The sequence below is a fragment of the Athene noctua genome, chromosome 3, assembly GCF_965140245.1.
Source record: "Athene noctua chromosome 3, bAthNoc1.hap1.1, whole genome shotgun sequence".
Classification (NCBI taxonomy): domain Eukaryota; kingdom Metazoa; phylum Chordata; class Aves; order Strigiformes; family Strigidae; genus Athene; species Athene noctua.
The window spans coordinates 15,758,008-15,779,910 of record NC_134039.1 but is presented as its reverse complement, the minus strand read 5'-3'; the positions used below and the strand labels follow the sequence as shown (position 1 = coordinate 15,779,910).

At 40.6% G+C, this 21,903-nt stretch overlaps 1 protein-coding gene across 6 annotated transcripts in view; it reads left to right on the top strand.

Moving 5' to 3' along the window:
- BICD1 (BICD cargo adaptor 1) overlaps positions 1 to 21,903 on the top strand; it is a 198,320-nt gene that overhangs the window by 153,013 nt on the left and 23,404 nt on the right. For 2 of the 6 annotated variants that reach the window (XM_074902058.1, XM_074902063.1), the window contains exons 5-8: positions 1,847 to 2,941; positions 11,409 to 11,560; positions 17,363 to 17,680; positions 18,639 to 18,829. In XM_074902058.1, coding sequence (XP_074758159.1) covers positions 1,847 to 2,941; positions 11,409 to 11,560; positions 17,363 to 17,680; positions 18,639 to 18,829 — 1,756 coding nt within the window. The remainder of the gene's footprint in view (positions 1 to 1,846; positions 2,942 to 11,408; positions 11,561 to 17,362; positions 17,681 to 18,638; positions 18,830 to 21,903) is intronic. The other 4 variants (XM_074902060.1, XM_074902061.1, XM_074902059.1 and 1 more) reach the window with 3 other exon arrangements.

The window sequence follows — 21,903 nt, the reverse complement described above, 5'->3', positions numbered from 1 at the left end:
TGCTTGGAACATTTTGGTCTCTAAAAGGCTTTTCTTTTCCTTGAGTATGATTCATGGTGGCTGATTTTACTTACTTCCAAAATACTACCTGGGAGAATGCTGATAGGGAAGGAAAGGTTTTTTTAAAGTGTTTTCCCAAACTGAATGCTTTGAATTCCCTGAATTACTAATTCAGTTACTCATAAAGCAAACGTGGAGCATGTCATTTTCACTGCATGTGTAAACACAGGGCTGAGACTGCAACTGTGGAAGAGAAAGAGCAGCAAACCTGGTAGACTCAGGGTTCTATTGCAAAAGCCATGAAAGTAAGAAGAATCCTGTCTCTGTGTGCCCGCCTCTGCTTCCCAATTCACAACTTGAAACAGGACAAGGCACAGAAAAAAAGTTGGAGCATTACATTTAAAACTTGAAATGGGAGTATTTTAGAGGTGTTATCACGTAGCAAATGCCTGAACAGATCAAACTTTGTCTGGTTCATTTGCTTTAAGATGCATAGTAAAACTTCTGGAGGATTCTTCCGTTACTACTTCTGCTGTTCAACATCCACATTTCTCTGTGGATATTCAGAAAGGAACCTACTAGGTCATGTTATAATCAGACAAAGCCAATTTTTATAAAAATATATAATTTTATTTGGGTTCAATCAATTTAGGGTGGGAAGCAATAGGCAAAGCAGCGCTGGGTGCATGGAGAGCCGCAGCTCTGCCACACGCACCCCGAATTTCAAAAAACCCCGCGTTCTTATACTCTTGTGTCATCGTCTTTAACCAGTCTTTCTCATCAGATGATTGTCCTGCTCTTTTTCATTGGATCATTTGGGTTGCTGGGGTGCATGTCCTCCTCCTATTGGGTCTTTTGAAAGTTTCGAAACCTTGGTCTCTTGGCGCGCTTTTCTCCTATTGGATTTTTTTTTTTTTTTTTTTTCCTCTCAAACAGAAATTACTTATCAGTTCTTGGTGGAGTTTTTTTTAAGGCATAGTTACATTGTTCCCATCTAATGTTAGGTGGGGTTTCGGAGACACGGTTACATTGTTCCAATCTGAATGGCCCATTTTACATTTAATTGTCTAACATTTACAGGTCGTTCAAGTGTACCATACCCGCCTTGCCCAGCCCAGCAGATTAGTTACAATAGTTTTTATTACAACACCCACCCTGCTTAATTTAGCAAATTAGTTACAATAAATTATTACAGTCAGAACCAGTGTTTTTTCTGCCTTGTTCTTAAAAGGATGGATTTTGCTTACAGTTAAGTGCTGGGGATGGGGAGTCCTGGGAGTTGCATGTGCTCAGTCTCCTGATCTTTGTTACGTTCATCCACAGTGGGTTATTTAATCTAGTCTGTGGAAGTGTACACAGCCATTTGTTTACTGTATTTGCATTCAGTAATCAAGCCACTTGCAACAGTCCAAAGATATAAATAAATATTGTGAAGGATTGGTAGGGCTATTCATGGGAAATGTAAATTTAAACTCCATTGGGAAATGTGTGTGTACCAGTGGAATTGCATATAGTTGACAGTGATGCAGTTCATATGTTTGGGGTAGATATGTTGTAATAAATCCTGTATCATCACTCTAGCTGACTAGACACTTAATGCTTGGGCACTAAGTAATTCTTTGGTGGGCAAAATGAAAAATCGTGATGGAGTGATATTGCAAATTGTAACAGAGGCTGGGACTTTATAACCCTCTGAGAGTCACACGCATCTCTGACTTAATTTTATGGTTTAGGTGAACATGGCTAAAATCTCTTGGAAGCCCTCAAGCTGTGTATACAGAGTGGGAGAGTGGAAGAGATGAATAGAATTGCAGAGTTCGTGTTTCTGACTTTGACTCTGTTGCAGGTGGAGAGAGAGAAGGCCATTCTCCTGGCCAACCTGCAGGAGTCTCAGACGCAGCTGGAGCACACCAAAGGAGCCCTGACTGAGCAACATGAACGAGTCCACAGGCTCACGGAGCACGTCAACGCCATGAGGGGGATGCAAAGCAACAAGGAGCTGAAAGCTGAGCTTGACTGTGAGAAGGGCCGAGACTCTGGTGAGGAAGCACATGACTATGAAGTGGACATCAATGGCTTGGAGATCCTAGAATGTAAATACAAAGTCGCTGTTACTGAGGTGATAGACCTTAAAGCAGAAATCAAAGCCTTAAAGGAGAAATATAATAAGTATGTGGAAAACTACACTGAAGAGAAGGCCAAGTATGAGAGCAGAATCCAGACATACGATGAGCAGGTGACAAGCTTGGAGAAGTCAACCAAGGAAAGCCAGGAAAAAATGGTCCACATGGAAAAGGAATTGCAAAGGATGACAAGTATAGCAAATGAAAACCATAATACCCTCAACACCGCCCAGGATGAGCTGGTGACGTTTAGTGAGGAGCTGGCTCAGCTCTACCATCATGTCTGCCTGTGCAACAATGAGACACCAAACAGGGTTATGTTGGACTATTACAGGCAAAGCAGAGTCACCCGCAGCGGGAGCCTGAAAGGACCAGATGACCCTCGAGGTCTTCTTTCCCCGCGGCTTGCTAGAAGGGGGGTAGCATCACCCGTAGAAGCCAGGACCCCAACCGAGCAGGTGACAAAAGAGGCCATGGAGCCTGGCAAGGAACAGAGCCCAACAAAAACACCAACCATTTCTCCTGTAATCACAGCCCCTCCTTCCTCCCCCGTCTCTGATACCAGTGACATCCGCAAAGAGCCGATGAACATCTACAACCTCAATGCCATAATAAGGGACCAAATCAAGCACTTGCAGAAGGCTGTTGATCGGTCGCTGCAGCTGTCACGCCAGCGTGCTGCAGCTCGGGAGCTGGCGCCCATGATTGATAAAGACAAGGAGGCCTTAATGGAAGAGATACTGAAACTGAAATCACTCCTGAGTACAAAGCGGGAGCAGATCGCAACCCTGAGAGCAGTGCTGAAGGCCAACAAGCAGGTAAGGTGTTAATAAAGCAGTCAGATGGGAAGGTCTGTTATTTATACAGGTCACTTACAAGCTTTCCCAGGAGTATTTTAGAGGGGAGATTTTGCTTACAGGTTATTTAGCCTTTCACTCAGATCTTTTTCCCTCCCTCCCCACCTCCTTTTTAAGCTTTTTTGCTCTGCTTTCCTCAACACCCACCACTCACCAAGGGCAGAGGCAGAAGAGCCTTTCCTGTGGAGCAAAGCAAAGCAGCAGGGAGGGATGAGCTACCACCCAGCCTGATGCACAGGCATGTTGCTAATATTATTGCAAAATGGTGAGATTTCCAACACCGGAAAATGAAACAGAGAGTGCATGGAGAGGTTCTCAGGGGTGTGCTGACCCCTCGCAGGGACAGGTACTGCTGGAGCGGTGCGGAGGGCAGGTGTAGGGGAAGCCACCTGGGCCAGCACCCAGAAGCTGCAGGTAGCCCTGTTGGTGGCATGTAGTGGAGCAGATACTGCAGACAACCCATTGCACACTTCCTGGCTCTGGGTAATACTCCACAGGCTGCAGAACTTGAATGCCCCTCAGCAAATTTAAGGGGATTAAGAATAAATGCCACAAAAGCTAAAGCATGCCACAGGAAGAGAATGGCAGGCGTGAGAGTGTGACCAGTGGCTTTGGACTGTACAGAAGTTCAATATTTCTTTGATAAGACAGCAGATGTGTACTGGGTCTGGCTGAGCTGGAATTGGTTTTCCCCTATAGCAGCACTCACGGTGCTGTGGTTTATGCTGGGAGCTGGCAGGGTGTTGATAGCACCCTGGTGTTGTGGCTGCTGCTGAGCAGGGCTTACACAGCACCAAGGCTCTTTCCGACATTTCCCCCCAAGGTGGGACGGGGTGGGCAAGATCTTGGGAGGGGACACAAGCAGGACAGGTGACCCGAACTGACCAAAGGGATATTCCAGACCATATGACATCTGCTCAGTATAAAGCTGGGAGAAAGGAGGAAGGAGGGGGGGGTTCACCCTTGGTCCTGCGAGGCAACCACTACGCGTATCGGAGCCCTGCTTCCTGAGAAGGCCCGACATCGCCTCTTCATGGGAAGTAGAGAATAAATCTGTTTTCTTTTTGCTTCCACGCACGGGCCTTTGCTTCACTTTGCTTATATTAAAACTGCTTTTGTTTTACCCACAAGGGTTGGGGGTTTTTTTCCTATCTTATTTTCTTTCCCTTCTTTGCCCTGTTGAGAAAAAAGGGGGGGAAGTGATAGAGCGACTTGGTGGGTACCTGGCATTTAGCCTAGGTCAAACCACCACAAGGTGCAATGCTGAGTTATTTTCATTGCAGGTTGTTAGAATTGTTTTTAATGATTTTTCTTTTCAGTCGGAAACAATTTCTCCTGCCATTGTCACATTTTAAATCCTTTAAGAAATCAAATCAGGTTTTTCTTTTTATCACATACATGATAAAGCTGACAGAAACAGTAACTGCAATTTTTTTTATTTTGAGAAGTATTCATTATAAAGTTATATTTTAAGAAAATAAAAAATTTCAAATTATTATTTTAAAATTTTTCACAGATTAAAAAAATCATCAAACCACTTTTTTTTTTGATATTTTAGAACAGCGAATAAACTGAGAATTACTGCATTTTATATCAAATGCCAAAAAAGGACCATGTAATTGTGTGTTTTTCAAGTGTACTGTCTTTTTTTTTTTTTTTTTATAATATGTCCTCCCAAGACCTTCGTATCCATTAGAATCCAGGTCTGCAATCACTTAAAAAAGCTAAATTTATGCATGCAAATAGCTTTATTTACTTTGGTGCATCTTCTTATGTCCAAAATTAAATCTGAATGCAAAAGGCTGCAGCGGCAGTCATTATTCCACGTTGCCTGAGCCTTTTCTCATTTAAACCCATGGGTGCATCACATGAGAGCGTGATCACAACATGGGGGCATGAATCCTGGTTAACAGCTCGGGATACTATTACCTGATGACAGTGATGGGATTTCAGTGTTAGAATTCCCAATAGTCAAGGAGTCTGAATTTACAGTTTCAAGTTTAATTGATCGTTGGATCTGTAACTGCATTTCTAGAGTACTGGGGATTTTTATATTACAGCAATATTTCAATATACATTGAGTCTTTTATAGCATTTCCCCCCCTCCAATACAACACATGTTAAACATTAATTCAAGTAATTAAATACCATCTCTAGCTAAGCAATCATAGCTCTGAGCAATGATATGTGGATTTTCCATGTAATTAAAATGTAATTAAGATGTAATTGAGGTATATCAGTTTAGATTTCAAATTAAACATTTTTTCCATTAGCATAAATCTATCATTTATTTTTTGATAGTACTAGAGAATCTAGCTCAGTCTTGCTCTTTTCTTGCTGTCAGAAATAAAGCATCATCCTAAAGCGTGCTCATTGAAATGGGAAAGATAGATTTGCCAAGTAAGGAAGTCCTATTAACTAAACTTTTATTTACTGGATAGCAGCATAGATATTGGTAATGGTACAACTGAGTATAGAATCTTATAATACTGTTCATTCAAAAGATCAACATCCTCAAGCTTCCACGTTAAAAGACGTAATAATACCAAAGAGAAGGAGATAGGGGCTGTGAGTTTTATTATGTGCTATCAGTACTGCCAGCCTCAAGTGATGAGTATATCCCAGGACTCAAAGTACATCTCATGTTCAAAAAACAGGAGTCAAGATTCACCCCTTTGAGTTCTTCCCCTCCAAAATAATAAGTTTTTAAGCACTATTAGGCTGGGGATATTTTTCCCTTGTGGGTTTCAGTTTAGATGAACCTACAGAGGATATCAGGATATCTGGTTCAGTTTTTCACCTTTGGTCCAGAACCACAAGAGCTAGAATTCTGACTTTCGTTAAATAATTAAAAAAAAACCAACCCAAAACCAAACCTTCCCCAAGCCCTAATGAATACAAAACTATGTATTTTCACCCTTTATGTAGCATGGTAAGACACTGTTGGTGCCCAAGGTAGCAGGAGAGAGCTGAGGGAAGCCTGCAGCTGGTGTGGGGCTGGATGCCCTGGCCAGTCATCAGCCTCCAGAGGGGCCACATCACATCTCATTGTGCTTTGTAGCAATACTATTACAAAGCACCTGTATTTGTACTCCAGAGACGCTTTAGGTGAAGCTCTTTTGGTTGGAGTACTATGGGAAAGCAAGATGAGCACAACCAAGTGCACTGTAAAAATGGCAGGACCTGGCCTTCCTAGAGCATCTCACCGTTTGCATCCAGGGGGAAGACTGCGAGCAGGCCTCTGGGTCTGGTATTTTGGGTTGTATTTCAGTAGTGAAGTCACACCCTTAACCAAGGAAGCACGGCTGCTATCTAGTGATGACCAGAAGTATTGCAAAATTAGATAAAAATGAGAATTGTACAGTTTTCCTGGCAGGGCACTGACACCCTCTGTTATCCATCAGAAGAGAAGAAAAGCAAATGGAATTTCTGTCTCCAGACATGAATTGCATTCACTTCTCTTCACAGTGATTTACCTGACTGCAGGACAGCCCCGAAGGAGTCTCTGTTTCTGTCCCCTTCTGTTGCAGTGGGCCTGGCACTCCAGTAGTGCAGTTGCCCCTTTTTAAAAATCTTTAGAACCATACAGTAAACATCTGTTTGAACCTGACAAACTGTTGTGTAGTTTAAAGCATTTGGTAATACTGATATTTCTTTTTATTAATTTTATTTTTGATTGATTATATTTGGTTTTATTCTAGCTGTATTTTCTTATTAGTATTTTCAAATAAGCATGTTACTGTTAGGCTGAGCTGCAAAGTGACTACACAAAACTACAACACAAAAAACAGAGCAAGATTTGCTCTAAGAAGCTGCAAAACTAAGCCTGGGAAAATGATTTATTGAATCAATTGCTCAAGATAGCAAGGCACATATATCTTGCTAGCTTGCTTGCTTACATCTCGATTTACATATCCATTAATTCATAGCCATAATTACTGTGTCAGCACCAGTTTTGTGGAGCAAACTCAAGTAGCATTAGCATTAACAAGCAGCATAAATTGTAAAGTAATATCAAATTAATGATACAACAACTTTTAGGATCAGTTCAATAATGATTTTGATTTCTAAAAACAGAAAGCAAAGTTGTCTATGAGAGGAATTTAACATCCTGAAGTTCTGATTGAAAAACAATCAGTTGTTCTTGTAGGTAAATGTTTCGATGGGAAGGAGTTGAATCAGCAAGATATTCACATCTGTATTGGCAGTAACTATGGTGTTTCCAGCTCCCATAACTAAGATAGCCATGAAAGTCCTTCAGAAAAAATAACTTGATAACCCCAAACATACAGCACCTTATCTATAAACAAATTCCCTGATGTTATATAGACAGAATACAGTAGAATTTCTGCTGGGAAAGTGAGGTTGGGTGGAAAGATCCAGTACCACAAATTATTTCTGCACTAAAATAATAGGCTACTGTTCTGCTTTCTTGTGTAAAAAAATAAGTTACTTGTCACTGTAGGACTTAATATTCTTTCAGCAACAATTTTTAAACTCAGTTTTCTTCTCACACTGCTAATGTAAAGTAAATGGGATACAAAGTCATCTCAGAATGTGAATATATAGAGAAAGTGAGATTTGTTCATGGATTTCAGGATTAAGGTGGCAACCATTAGGCATCTGGATTTGGGCAAACATCTCTTTGGTAAGGATAGGGAGGGGGATGTCGTTAGTTCTGGCAATGCCTGGGGCTCTGAGGCTCAGGTGTGGGCCCACCTCAAACCCCCTGGCTTTGTGGCTGGGCTTTGGAAGCGGTGGGGGCAGGAAGCTGAACTCTCTCTTCCTAGATAGTGTTTCACTCGCTATAGGAGTCCAGGTGTTGGAGCTCTCCGCTCCCTCCCAGCCTTGCTGTCAGCTCCAGGTGACGTCCTCTGCACAGCAAATGCTACATGGTCTGCAAGTGATTAAAGCTGTGTCTCCAGCTGGCTTACTGAGTGGCTGGGTAGTGCATTTGCCCAGTTCCTCTGCATGATTTGTCCCCTGTCAGGAGTGTCATTAGCCCCTCTCCTGTCTTATTGCATTATTTACTTCACTGAAGAATAGGCACACGTCTTTCTGCATTTTCATCTTTTTTCTTGTGTGTTGCTCAGAGGCTGCATTTTTGTGTGTTTATGTTTTTAACTACAGTTTCAAAACAAATGCTTCACAAAAAGCTGTCAAAAACAAAGCCAGGTCCTGGACATCTGCTTCCTTCTGGCACCCACTACTTCGAGATGCAGACTTTTATTTGCCTCATCCGTCCTTTCAGAGCACTCTCTGAATGCACCGTTTGCCCCACTTCTTTAAAATCTAGATTATCCTGCAGAACTGGTTTCAGGCACAAGCACACATTTATAGCACAGTGAGTACAATTCTGGAGACTGGTGGACAAGGGGAACAAATAGAAATAAAATAGACTAGAGGTGGTGCTGGAGGAAGACGAATGTGAAGCTATGGCTTCAGTTTGCTTTGTCCCTGTTACTCTTGGCACAGTCTAGCAGTACAGCTGAGGTGACCAGACACATAGGTACCTCTGAAAGATGGAGTACAAGTTCCCCTTCTCCCCTCAGCCCTGTTCTCCATCACACATTCTGGCTTCAGGGTGTTTCAGGTGGGTTTTCTGCCTCTTCAGGCTCTCCAAACTGGCTCACAGTAAACTCAGAATAAAACCACCAGGTGTGCAAACGGTAGGGATGGGGAAAGGCTATGTAATTATTCTTTTGGTGGCAGCTAGCCAACATGGATCGACTTAGCTGCATTGTAAAATGGCATCCTCTGAGCTGAGGAGTCTGACAGCAGTTGGCTTCAGTCAGCATCCAGGTCTCAATCTGACGAGCTGTAGGTAACCTGAGCATCTGCAGCATCGAGTGCCCACTGGCCCTTACAAAGACTTTTTGAGCATGCTGTGCCTCATGCTTAAAGCAATATACTGCTGCTCTGCTGGCCCTGGCTGCAGATTTCCAACAGAAGCTTCCCAGGCTTGCTTTCCCCTTCTTTCTCTTGCCTATTAAAACCACATTTTTGGTAGTTTTATTTACTTCTCTCATAGAGCACTTGTACCCCTTTATTTTTCACTTACAAGACTTTCAGAAAGGAGATCCCTGGCAGCCTGTAAAAGGGTGCGTTCAAAAGCTTGTTTTGTGTGTGGAGAGCCACCAGGCACTTCCAATAGGTTTTGCAATTTATGTTTCATTTTCTATATGTTGTTTTATGGAAAACTGTAATGGGAATTAAAAAAAGGTTTCAAGATTTGTCACAGTCCTTCCTCTGTTACCTTTATTCACCAACTAAATTATATTTCCAAGTTATTTTTCATCCTGTAGTGTTACATGTCCATTTAACTTACCCTGATGTCCAGACTAAAACACAGTGGTCACAGTGACCTGTCTGATCATTGTGCACAGTTTCAGTGATGTGTAAATTATTGGGTTTACATGGAATATGTAATCCCACTGTTGAAACAATGTTTTTAAGAGTCTAGCATTTGCTGGCACATATCTTTAACTCATTTTCATTCCTAAAGAGAAGAAAATCTTTACATGAATTTCGTATTAGAAGATGAGGTATAATAGGTTAAGAGACATGGGGCTGTATTTCTCTTACAAACCAAAGACATGTGAATTCCTGCCTTAGGGGCAGAGCAGAACTCAGTTTGAGCTATAGAGCCTACTTGTGCTCTCATAAATCACTTCTGCCTAATTAGTGACCTGAAAATTCTTAAGTAAATCTGATTTAATCACAGCTGTTAAATAGAACTTTGTCCTCTTATGCACTATTTCCTAGATTTCCTTTCAAAAAAGTAGTTTTATTAAACACAGTTAATCCTTCTTCTCCATGTTCATTTATGAGTGCACATTTTTGCTCATCACTGAAAACAGCTAGAAAGCTGATGATTTCTGCTTTATCCTGCCAAGACATAGAATGGTGTCTACCATCCTACATGTTACCAAAGCATATGCCAGCAAGGTTGAGTAAAGCTGCATTTATTTGAATATATCCCTAAGTGGTTGATTTTTTAAAATGTATTGCTGATGATTTCAAATTTGGAATGGAACAACCCATCTATTTAAAATGACAGGTAGTTTCTAATTTTTTTTAAAAAAATCTCTTCTCTCAGTGAAAACTAGTGTGAAAGTAGTGCAAGCATTATTGGCGAGGGTACAGTTCAAAAAAAATCTGAATTATTTTAATGCTGCCATTTTGGACTGTGCTGTTTCCCCAGACACAAACAAATAGAGTTGTATTTTAGTAGGAGATGCTTTTATGTCCTTTTATTAAGAGACATTGGTAGTTTCAGAAAACTGAGTTTAAAATACATTTCCAAACTGTTTAACTGTTGTCATCTTTTGCCATGTCCCCTTGCTGGTTACTTTAAACTAATGTTCTTCTACACTTCTCTCCCCTGGTGATAGCTCAAGAACCCACAAGATCAACAGGGGAAACTGATTGCCTATATGAAATGCTACAACTTATTATGCACTAAACAACCATAATCCCTTCTGAGTAAATGTAAAAGGAAACATTTTTTTTCTTCATCTCATTCAATGGCAATAATTTTAAATGTCTCATAGCAACAGTAGGTATAAAACTATGTAGCTATAAAACTATGTATTTTGAATAACTTCAAAATTATACTAGCTTCATAGGTAAAGCAGATAGCTAAACTCTTGCAAAAATAAGACAAATGTAACTATTAAAATCAGTAGGGCAGTAATTAAAGAAATTTAATGAATGAAATAATTGAAAAAAGAAAGGAGGGAGTGGAAGAAAATAAAGGAATAGGATGAGTATAAAGCATTGCTTTTCTGTTAAGTGAAAATTGTAATTTATACTTTTTTTGTTCTTTGTTTGTAGTGATTAAAACTGCCAAAATACTGATGGTTTGCACAACAGCAGGCATTGCCAGTGCTCAGACATAAAAACAAGCTGCCAGGTCCTGGCAGCCACCATGCCCAAGGAAAGGCTCAGCTGGTTAGACGTGTGAGGTGAAACACGTGGGTTAACACCCATGTGGCTACGGAGGCCAAGTCTCAAGTGCTGTGTGTCCTGTTTGCAGTACAGTCAGGGGACACACCTGGTTGTTTATTGCAGCTCAAATGACATGGTAACAGCTCCTTAAGCTGTAGCAACCCCTTAAACTGTAGTAACTGACTCACTTGCCTGAGTTTTCAACATACAACTGCACGGTTTTGCAGAAACATTTAAGGCGTCAAATTGTTGCTAGGTCATTGGAATTGGTTTCCTCTTTTCAACTGCTTTCTCCTTTTCCTGGTGTCATGGAGTACAACTTAAAAGAGGACTTTAAAGGGTGCAGTGCAATGAAGCTCAGCTCTAACTTCTTTTACCATGTGAATGAAGAAGGAAATCAAAAGTAAAATCAAACATGGCATCTTAGCTGTTATCAGATATCTGTCTCATAAGCATATATCCTTGTCTGTGTTTTCAGACAGCTGAAGTGGCACTAGCCAATTTGAAGAATAAATACGAAAATGAAAAAGCAATGGTGACTGAAACCATGACCAAACTGCGGAATGAATTAAAGGCTTTGAAGGAAGATGCAGCAACCTTCTCATCCTTGAGAGCAATGTTTGCAACCAGGTAAGGGAAACGGTTTAACCATCTGGCTCAGTACTGTAAAAGTAAGTATGTGTGTGCTAAGTGAGAACAGATTTAGCTGTGCATGTTGAGTGCTTAGGAGGAGAAACAGAAACTATTTTCTGCCAGGTCAGAGGTTTGCTGAATGAAGGTGAATGAGACTTAGAGTGCACACTGTGCAAAACCTGCAGGCTTTCAAGTGCTACTGAGATGCCTGTCTTGGAAAATAAAGCTGGAGAATAGCAATGTCAATACAACCTTGAGTAAAGTGTTATAAATGACAATGTATGCCTCCAGTATATTTGCATTTATAGGGCTTTTTAAAGTGGAAATCAAAGAGTAGATTTATGTGGCTGATTTTCACATTCAGAAGTATGCAGTGATTCTGTCATCAAGCTATCGTATGGTTAATGATGATCTTCAGAATCTCATGTTTTCATTATCATGAGATGGATTACTTACCACTAGTAAAATCTATTTCATGCACTAGCCTATGCTGTAATCCAGCACTAATAATTGTGAGGCCACAGCAATTTCCCACTCCAGCATGAATTCTTATTTTCTCCCACTGTGATATTCAATTTATTATCTTCTTCTTTGCAGGATAAAAGTTTCACTTATCTTCTGTAACACAGTTCCTCCTGGCAGGACAGTAATTAATCATCTCTCATCTTTCCTTCTCCCACACCTTATTCAGAAAAGCTTTTAGTTTTAACTGCTTTTTACAAGTTACCTAAAAATAATTTTTTTAAAAGATCCATTGTTTTCAGCAATAAATTCTTAATTCCAAATACACAAGGAAATTACTATCCTCAGGAAATTATTCTGTTATATCAAGGCTTTTTTTCACCTTACAGACAAACACAATGCAGATTTCTTGCTTGTGCTTTAGTCCATAAGTGATAAGATGTCTTCATGCCCCATGCTAACATGTCTCCAGTGTTCCCTGTGGTATATAGGTGCCATCTCACCTCTTCCAGCCTTCTAAGCTCCTTTGTTGCTTAGTGACAGTGGCAGCAGCAGCAGCTGGGAGAGGTGAGAAGGAAGGAGAAGGAACATTTACATGCCATGACATTGGTGCTGTGTACAAATTCATCATAGGTTCATCGTCAGAAGAGTATGTGTAGTGCCATAATGGAAATGAAGAACCAGTTCAGCAGGTGGTGTGAACCAAGGTAGCTCCGTTGATTTCATTGTCATCTAAAGATTTTCTTCAAGAAAGGAAAGTTGTGTGTGTGTCTTAGAAATGCATGTGTCAGTCTTTATTTGCAAACTCATTACTCAAGAATATACGTGAATGTACTAACTTCATAAGACTACCTGGAAGGCTACTAACTCCAGAGTAGAGGAGTGGCATCATGAGCATAAAGCAAATAAGGGTCTTGCATGGAGCATAAATCATCAACCTACGAGTTAACAGAAGTTTGCAAAGATTTTGAAGTTGTTACTTAAAGGGAATGTTAGGTTGTTGATGTACTGAATGCTCTTTACCATATTTGGGTATCTTGAGCGCACACTTCTGCTGGGTTTAAGGCATATCCTAAAGCTGGTGGGAGACAGCAGCATCTCTTCTGTGAGAATTAGCCTTAAATGATGCCATCCATCTAGGTGCCTTTTCTGTATGTCTTGCCTGTAGGATGCAACGAAGCTTCTGTTTCTCTTCTATGAACTAGAAAGGGAATCTGGGTGACTTGCTGAGTTACAGATTTCTACTTTGTAAATGTCTAATGTTAGTGGAGATAAGCCCCACCCAAAACATTTACTGCTGTTGGTAAACTCCATGCAGCAGTGATTAAACACTCAGTGCATAGCCTATGGAACATGTCCCTGTCCCTGAGGTCATAAGTTTTGCCCAGGATTTTCTGAGCACAGTTATAAGAAGTCATTCACTGCTAGGTATTGCACATCATTGTGCTCCTATAGATTTTTCTGTTGTAAAATTTTCATTTTCCTTCCTTACTGTGGAATATAATGGCCTTTATAATTAAATCAATCTTCCTAAATGTTCAAATCATTGACTCATTCTGAATAGTCCATTTGGAATAGCATTTGTTTAAATGGCAGGGAGCTTATATACTCTAGATGACTGTTGAAGAAGAGAAATCTGTCTGAAAACAGAAGACTTAAGATTTTTCATGCAGTAACATTATATGCAATAGTAACCTTCAGCACAAAAAAGCAATTGTTTAGTCTTCTATTGAATAAAACAGTGGTTTCCATGGTTATCCTGCATCACATGGTACTTCTGAATTTTTACTGTAGGAAGAACATGCAATACTCCACTCTGATAGCAGAGTTATATTATAGATCTGAAAATTATTTCATATACTGTTTGATAGAGCAATATCCTTTCTCTTTCATAAACATCCTTTTCTGTTCATTTGGTCCCCAGATGGATGTTCTGGTGCTGAACTGTATAGTTTCTTCCTCAAATGCACTGGATGAAGGTCATACCATGTTATAAGGAGAGCACAACACACCTGTTTCTGGTCTGAACAGCAAAGATGACACTTCTCCAAAGCTCCCCTATGCAGAAACCAGGAGTCATCCTTTTTCTATGTCTTTCCCTGACACTTGTGCATCCCTCCATTCCTTAAGTTCTTTCTTCAGTTCTTCTCCCCCTCAAAAGTCCTTCTGTCCTGCTTGTATCTCTACTTTTGCTCTTTTTCCTTCTGGGACTGGTTTTGTCCCAGTCCAAAATTTCTGTGGTTCTGATCTCTACAACTTCCTCCTTGACTCTTCATTAGTCTTGTGATCCCTTTCTGAATTTATTTCAGACCTGCGAAGGATATGTCCTCAGTACAGTTCAAACTCCCTTTCCCCAAGTACCTCTCTTAGAAAAGAAAAAGAAAGCAACAGCATATAAAACTTTTTCTGTGGGATGCATGGGTTGGTAGAGCAGAGCTGAAGTTCCTGTTTGATGCCAGGGCCATGTGCTGCCCATCAGATTTGCAGACCCTGCCTTTAGCCTGCTTATTTTGTTCTGGGCTGCTTCTGGGAGTCCCAGACCAGAAAAAATGGTGAGAGCCTTTCCTGCCCCTCTTGTCATTTCCCCTCTCTCCAACACCGAGTCAGTGACCCAGGCAGGAGCTCTGGGAGTGGGAAGCAGTGAGGCTGGTGGACAGCACTCATCCAGAGGGCAAATAAAAAAATATACTCTTTAAACCATTAGTTTTCCCATCTAGAGTACGGATTTCCCTGGGAAAGGAAGTCTAGTGCTGATGGAGAGAAAGAACCACTTTTAAAGCAGGATCCTAAAGGGATTCAGACAGTTAGTTTTACTGAGTCCCTACACATGCTTGCTTTCCCAGCCTAAATAGAGATACTCAAAAGGAGAGAGAAAGAAATCTTTCTGACACTGCATGCACTGATTTTATTCTCCATCCATCAAGGTGTTTTCTTGTGATTAATATTTAAAGAAAAAAGTGTGCTGAAGAGATGGACTAGGAAGTTCAGACAGGTTCTGGAGCTATCCTAGATGAGAAAACATTTATGAGCAGAACAGAATTATGCTTATATGGCTAGAGCAGGGATCTGTCAGTGTAACTGGGTTTTAGCTCAAGCTTTGCTATGGTTTATGTTACCTAAATTAGACATAAGCCTCACTTGGTATTTGGGTTGCATTCCTAGACAAGAGAGATGGAACTAGAAATCCCTTAAACTCCTATATAAGCTTCTTGGATCAGTTCATACAAAATAAGTGGGCTTATGTGTCTGTCTGCTTCCTTTCTGAGACAAGAGAAATGAGAAACAGGTGAAATCTTGACTTTTGCTCTGGCAATAAGTAGACCAGCAGACAGCAAGGTAACAGTGCTGTTTATTTAATAGTCACTTGCAGCTTACACCTGTCCTGGGGCAAGGGAGAAATTGGGAAAGAGCTCTGACTCAGGAGGGCATAACCTAACTTTTGTCATTCACTACTATTTGAGCATTTCTGAAAGACCCTAGTACTGTTTAGAGCCCTAGTACTTCCTGGAGCCCTGTTTGGTCTGCAGTGGTCTGTGCCATGCCAGAAGTCATCTCTCTTAGGAGCTCTTAACCTTTTTCTTCGTTGTTATGCTGTGAGACTTCACGAATGTTTGTAAAACATGTGGGCTAAAGACAATATGGATGTGTGTAATGCATTTTTCTTTTTTTAATTGAAAACACTTCTCTTTTTATCCTGCACTTACACATAGCAGGGAATATTTCAGTGAAGGGAAATGCCATGGCTGCAGGCGGTAGCTACCTCCCACTACATGGAATAACCTTCACTGCTGCAGACTTCAAGGAGATCTGAGATTGTTAATTCAGCAGTTTCTAAAGTTAATGATGGCCTTTACTTGGCTGATTTAGGTTTAACCTTTCTGAACACTTTTTCTCAAAAAAAAAAAAAAAATTGAGCAACTGAACACAGAGACAATGGACCTTGTGTTTGTGAAAAATAATAGGAAACTTAGAGCTGTGGTGGAGGTCAGATGACTTGGAACCACCCAAACACTCCAGTGAACTGCCAAGAATGTGGGGTTACTATTATGGGGGGACTTCTAGGAAGAGCATATAATTAATCAGAACAGTTGGAAAATGGTGTATTAATGAGATCGGTTTTGTCTCGAGTATGAAGCCAAATAATAGCATCTAGTATATCCAGGTTTGTCTCAATTATGAGGCTGACTAACAGCATTTAGTATATTCAGATTTTTAGGGCTAGTATGGTCATAGCAAGTAATGAGAAGCCGGTTTATCTAAATCTGCTTTAGTAATATCCATCTGCAGGGAGCATATATTTCTTAACCGCTCTTAGCCGCTTTTAGAAAGCAGGTGCCTAGATACCAAGAACACATCCTAAGGCCTGAAGAAAACCAATCTTTTTCTGAAAAGAAAATCGGCTTATTGACATACTAAAGCAAGGCAATTCATTCCTCTAGTGGCACTGTGCTGCAGATATAGCTGCAGATGTTACTTTTTTAAATTTTCAAAAGAAAGCATGTTTGGAAAAAAGGCGTCTTCTAGACAAAGAGGAAAGCAGGAAAGAATAAGCAGGATGGATACAGGATCTATCTGGTTACAAAAAATGAGCCTTTAAAACTCTGACAACACAGACATTCTAGTAATTCCTTTTTCAGATTAATATAGTTTAATCTCCAGAATGGTGATTTCATTCTAATGTCTCTGTAAAAGAAACTGGCTAAAGCATCAATAGCCATCTCATGGCTTGGAGCAGAAATAGGTGTGCAAGCTGTAAGATGTCTTTAAGTCAACCAACACTGCAGAAATATTTCTCTTCCTTGAAGCTTGAATAAAGACAATGCTTATTAAGGTCCTGTAGAAGAATGATAATACTGAAACTCTAGCTGAAACTATGGCTGACTTAGTAATTTTCCTCCAGTGCCTGAATTATTCAAAAGGAGACTGCAGTATTTATATGTGTGTGTTTGTGTGTGAAGAATAACTATGAATTTTTGAGTATACTTTATTTCTGTTTCCCCAGGAAAAGATTAAAGTTTCAGGGAAATTAGTTTCATCGCTCAGTTTGCCATAATTCAAAAGTTTATGGTCACACATTTTGAGAAGGAAAACTGAAATTATTTTCTATGCTTGTTTTCTGTGAGTGATACTGATAAAGTTAAATCTTAATCCGTTCAGATCCAAGTTCAAATTTGTTCAAAGTGGGAATGGAAGAATTCAGGCTATCTGCTTCAGGATTAGGTTTGGCAAAAGCTTGGATCTGAATCTGCCCCTCTAACTGCAGTCCAGAAATGTGACCACCAGTACAGTTGGTTCTTGGACTGGTTCCCCAGATATCTGCCTTGTTTGTTTTCTCAGGTGTGATGAGTACGTCACGCAGCTGGATGAGATGCAGAGGCAGCTAGCAGCTGCGGAGGATGAGAAGAAGACCCTAAACTCTCTGTTGCGCATGGCTATCCAGCAAAAACTTGCCCTTACCCAGCGACTGGAGGATTTAGAGTTCGACCATGAGCAGTCCCGACGCAGCAAAGGCAAGCTTGGAAAGAGCAAGATCGGCAGCCCTAAAGTAAGTGAGGAGGCATCAGCCACCGTGCCAAGCATAGACACTTTCCTCCTGCATAGTCAGGGCCCACAGCAACCAAACTTACTGGTCAGCAGTGGCACTCAGAGGAAAAGGTATGCATGCAGTGATCTTTACAGTACAGTGCAGTGGCCAGACTTTCATTAAAGTCGTTCACTGAATTGTAAACATTATAATTCTTTTTTCTTTTTTTTTCATACTCTGACTGGGGAGAAGGAGGTGGGGAGGATATGAATATGAAATTCAAAGCCTGGCAACATGTGGTTCTGATCCACCTACTCACTATGTTATTTCCTCCTCCTTAATGCAGTGTTTTGAACTATATTCTGTCAGTGTCCCAGTGTATCTTGTATGTCTTTAATATTGGTGTGAATGTATTTTCTTTAACAAGTTTTCCTTCAGGTTTTCCGTAATTAGCATCTGAAATAAAAAAAGGATTGTGCTCTGTGAGCATTTCAGCGCTTAACACAAAAGAAGCTGCATCTCTTTGTTAAGCTCTGGTGCTCATTTGTTCTTCATCAGTGCCAAAAGAATATGGATGTGTTCACTCAGATCAATTTTTCTACATGGGAGCAAGAAACCTTTTGAAGGGCAATGGCTGCCATTCATAACCTAATGCAAATATTTCACTGTTCAAGCAGTGAGTTCTCATCTTGTCTTGTGACTGCCCCACCAAAGCCTTATAGTTGTGGGGATGTCCATGGTTCTGGAGATGAAGAGGACGCTCTGTTAAGAGAAGTCCTAGATAGTCATTTCCTTTTCTCGTATGTTCTAGTCACAATGCAAAACCAAGAGAATATTCAGGGAGCCTTGTACATGTCAACTCCAGGATGCTGAGATATAACTCAACCTCATCTCCTCCTCCCCTAATATGAACCAGGATTTCCAATGCAGGCAAGGTGCTCTGCTGCGGAAACAACGTGGGGTGGCAACACTAGTTGGTTTTTACCTGTTAAGCAAATTTACATGATGTTGTCATTCATGAGGCTTTGAAAGGTAATTAAAGTAAAACTCTTTTGTTTCCATATGTATTTTTCTTGGATCTCCTGCAAGACTATTCTCACCTTCCCTTTGTGATCAGAGCCATCCCAGGACTTCAGGGACCTACCTCCAGAAATTATTAAGAGCCCCCCCTCATCCCGCCTCCACAGAATCATTTCTTCTGAGGGGTCCCCCTTCCATGAGTGAATTCATCCATGGGCACCGTCTCAGCAAGGAAAAAAGGTTAACCGTGGCCACACCAGGTAAACATTTTTTCCTTGGGTGCATGTGGTGCTGAGTGGCTAGCAGAGCAGGGGACCCTCCCAGCACTGCAGATGCAATCTAATTTGGGCATCTTCTTGAGACGTGAAAAGCAAAATGTCTCCTCCTGCATCACCTGTGGCAGGAGATGACATTCTGCTGGCAGCAGCCCAAACTGGTTCCAGATGCAGTGGGGAAAGTCCTGCTGTGGTATAGGTGGGTGCAGTCCCGCTGGCATCCACAGAGGCTGCACCCCTGTGCCTGGGTGGTGCTTAGTCTGGTGGCTGTGCTGATAGTCCCCATGCAAGACACAAACCCAACAGGACAGAGGAGTCAGATGTGTGAGGACCAGTGAGGGAGTGATTGGCAGTGTGCAGGAGCCTACACAGCATCTGTCTTCTGCTCACCCTGGAGCATTCAATCAGGTTTTTCTAAAGGGTAATGTTAAGCTCACAGAAGGTTTAGTTTATATAAATTGAGTCATGTAGCTTATCTTTGCAGGAAGCTTTTGTTCTTCATTTCCTGCCAAAATGTAGTATCTGCTTCGAACAAGGCATAGAAAGGAAATGCAAACTGGAATGCCATTTCAAAGGTTGTGACATATTTCCTCTCCTGACAGACAAGCTAATAATTACTTCTCTTCTGTGCCTGAGCAGAACCTTTAGCATTTTATTGTGCACACTCTTGTCTGGTGGTAAATGTTTTCATTTTTTGGTTTGAAATTTGCTATATACAAAAAACATAAGTAGAAAATATAAAAGCTAAAAACCCACAAAGTGACTTCTGCTCAAGTTAATTCTGAAAAGCTGAGAAATACCCTATAGTATGTTACATCTCTCACTCAATGCCAGCAATATCACAGCTGCCTTTGAGTAGTGCCATGCAAGTAACACCCACTCAGGACTTGTAAAACTGCAGCGAGTCTAAACAAGACATTTTCCTAAGGAGTGTTGCAGTAAATAAATCAAAGAATTGGCTCCTGGAGAGATAAAGGTGTAAACGGGAAAGAAACAAAGACTTTAAAATGTATAAAATAAAGGGTACTGATCTTTCAGCAATTCCTTTGTATTCTGATGGCAATGGAAGACCCTGTGCTCCTTTTTTACCCGATTGACAGGAATCTGTTTCCTAAACAATGGTGGTGTCTCTTATATTCTTTCCACTTCATCCTACAACAGCATAAGGATGATTTTCTTTCTGAGGGACAATTACATGTCTTTAAAGAACTGGATTTTGCATTTTCTGTATAACCAAACTCCCCAGTTTGAAAATGTGACAATCTAGGCCAAAAAATGGCAATCTCCTAATATACAATTTACAAGACTCTTCTAATTGCAATTGTACTTCCCATATAATCAATTTACAAGAATGCCAGAAAAAGGAGAAACATATTTTAATCCAAGGACTGGATGACCTTTGTGTTAAGAACCCTGACTGTATATTGCAAATGCCATTCAGTGGCTGGAAGAAATAATGATTTAAAAAAGAACTGTGCTCAACAGATAGGCAAACATAATTTACTGTACTGCAAAATTGTTAGTAAAATGGTAAAATATGTGATATGTTATAATCAGGTTGAGGATGAGGTACAGAGTTTTTCAGCACTTTTTTACCAGTTTCTGGAAGATTTCTTACTGTTGTTAACAGATCGAAGGAATGATGTGCCAAGTAGGATATTTTTTGCCATCTGTCTAACTATATATATGTTTCTGCTGCTTTTATAGGGAATGTTTAAAAGCATTGTATCAGAAAGAGTTTCTGTTCCCAAATGATTTGTGCAGTCAAGCAAGCCAACAAGAAACGTAGCAACTCACACCTGCTGCTTTATCAGAGAGGATGCAAAAGAAGAGCATCCAAACTCAAACACTATGGAGTAGAGTATAGCTTGGCTTGAGGCTGCGTCCTTGAAGTGGAGGAGCAATGAAGCCTAAATTAAATGCAGTTAGGTTTTTGTTTTTTTCTTTTAAATTTGTGAACTATTTCCTTCAAATGAATATTTCAGCCATATGATGTGCAGGCTTCCCTATACTTTCATTAGGTCCCAGTGTTGTGAGAACTGGGAGGCTGTAGCTGGGAATGCATTTGATGGAGAGCAAGAGCCAAAATAAATGAAATTGGTAGAGGGAGAAACCGGCAGGGTCCACTGCCCCATGTTCCCCATGCAGCAACAAGCTGTGTCTGTCTTTTTCTTGCACCTTCTTCTGCACTTGGTGCTTGGCAGAAGAGCTACTTGCACCATGCTCTGGCCCCAGCTTTGACTGCTGCCAGCTACCTGGTAGAGGAAACCTGGGATTATTTTTTGCTGCCTTCTTCAGAGGAAGACCCTGGCATGAAGACTCACTAGTGAAGACCAGGTGAATTAAAGACCTCTCAAGAAAGAGAGTGTTATCTCCTACCTGGTGTCCATTTGACTGCCCTCAACTTTAAATGAGCACTCATGTCCCTGTGACATCAAGCTGTGGCAGTATAAATTTATGTGGGCTTTCTAACTGAAGTAATAGCTACTAACCACGTGGCTAAAATACCACTCAGTTCATTTTCAAAGTATCATGTTTCATTTCCCCTAGGTCCTAGTATGGATTTAGCTTTGCTGTGTGTTTCTTCTTTTCTTCTGTTATTTTGTATCATTTTTACACTTTAAAGTCTTTATTCTTCTGATAGGCAGAACCAGCTGGTATTGTGCCCAACACAATTCCAGCCCAGTTTTGCATGTGGATGTTTTCATAACTATGTGAAGAAATCAGGGCGTATAGAAAGACTAAGGCTGGATTTTACAGTGTCTAACACTGTATTAGAAATGACCTTTCCTTTGCAGTTGCATTGAGACTCCTTGAATATAAAGTCACTAGATGTCTCATAATATCCCACAGTCCCAAATATGAAATATGCTTCTCTTGACTGCTTCAAGGAAAGAATGAGACAGAAAAGTTCTGCTGTAGGTGCCCTGATACTGTTCTTTTCTCTGTCAGTTATTTTAGCATGGAGATTCTAAAAGTTGAATATAAAGTTCTGTAATTTTAGCTTAAATCAGTCAAGATTCTTATGTGGATGATATATCTGAAGAAAAAGGTTTCCC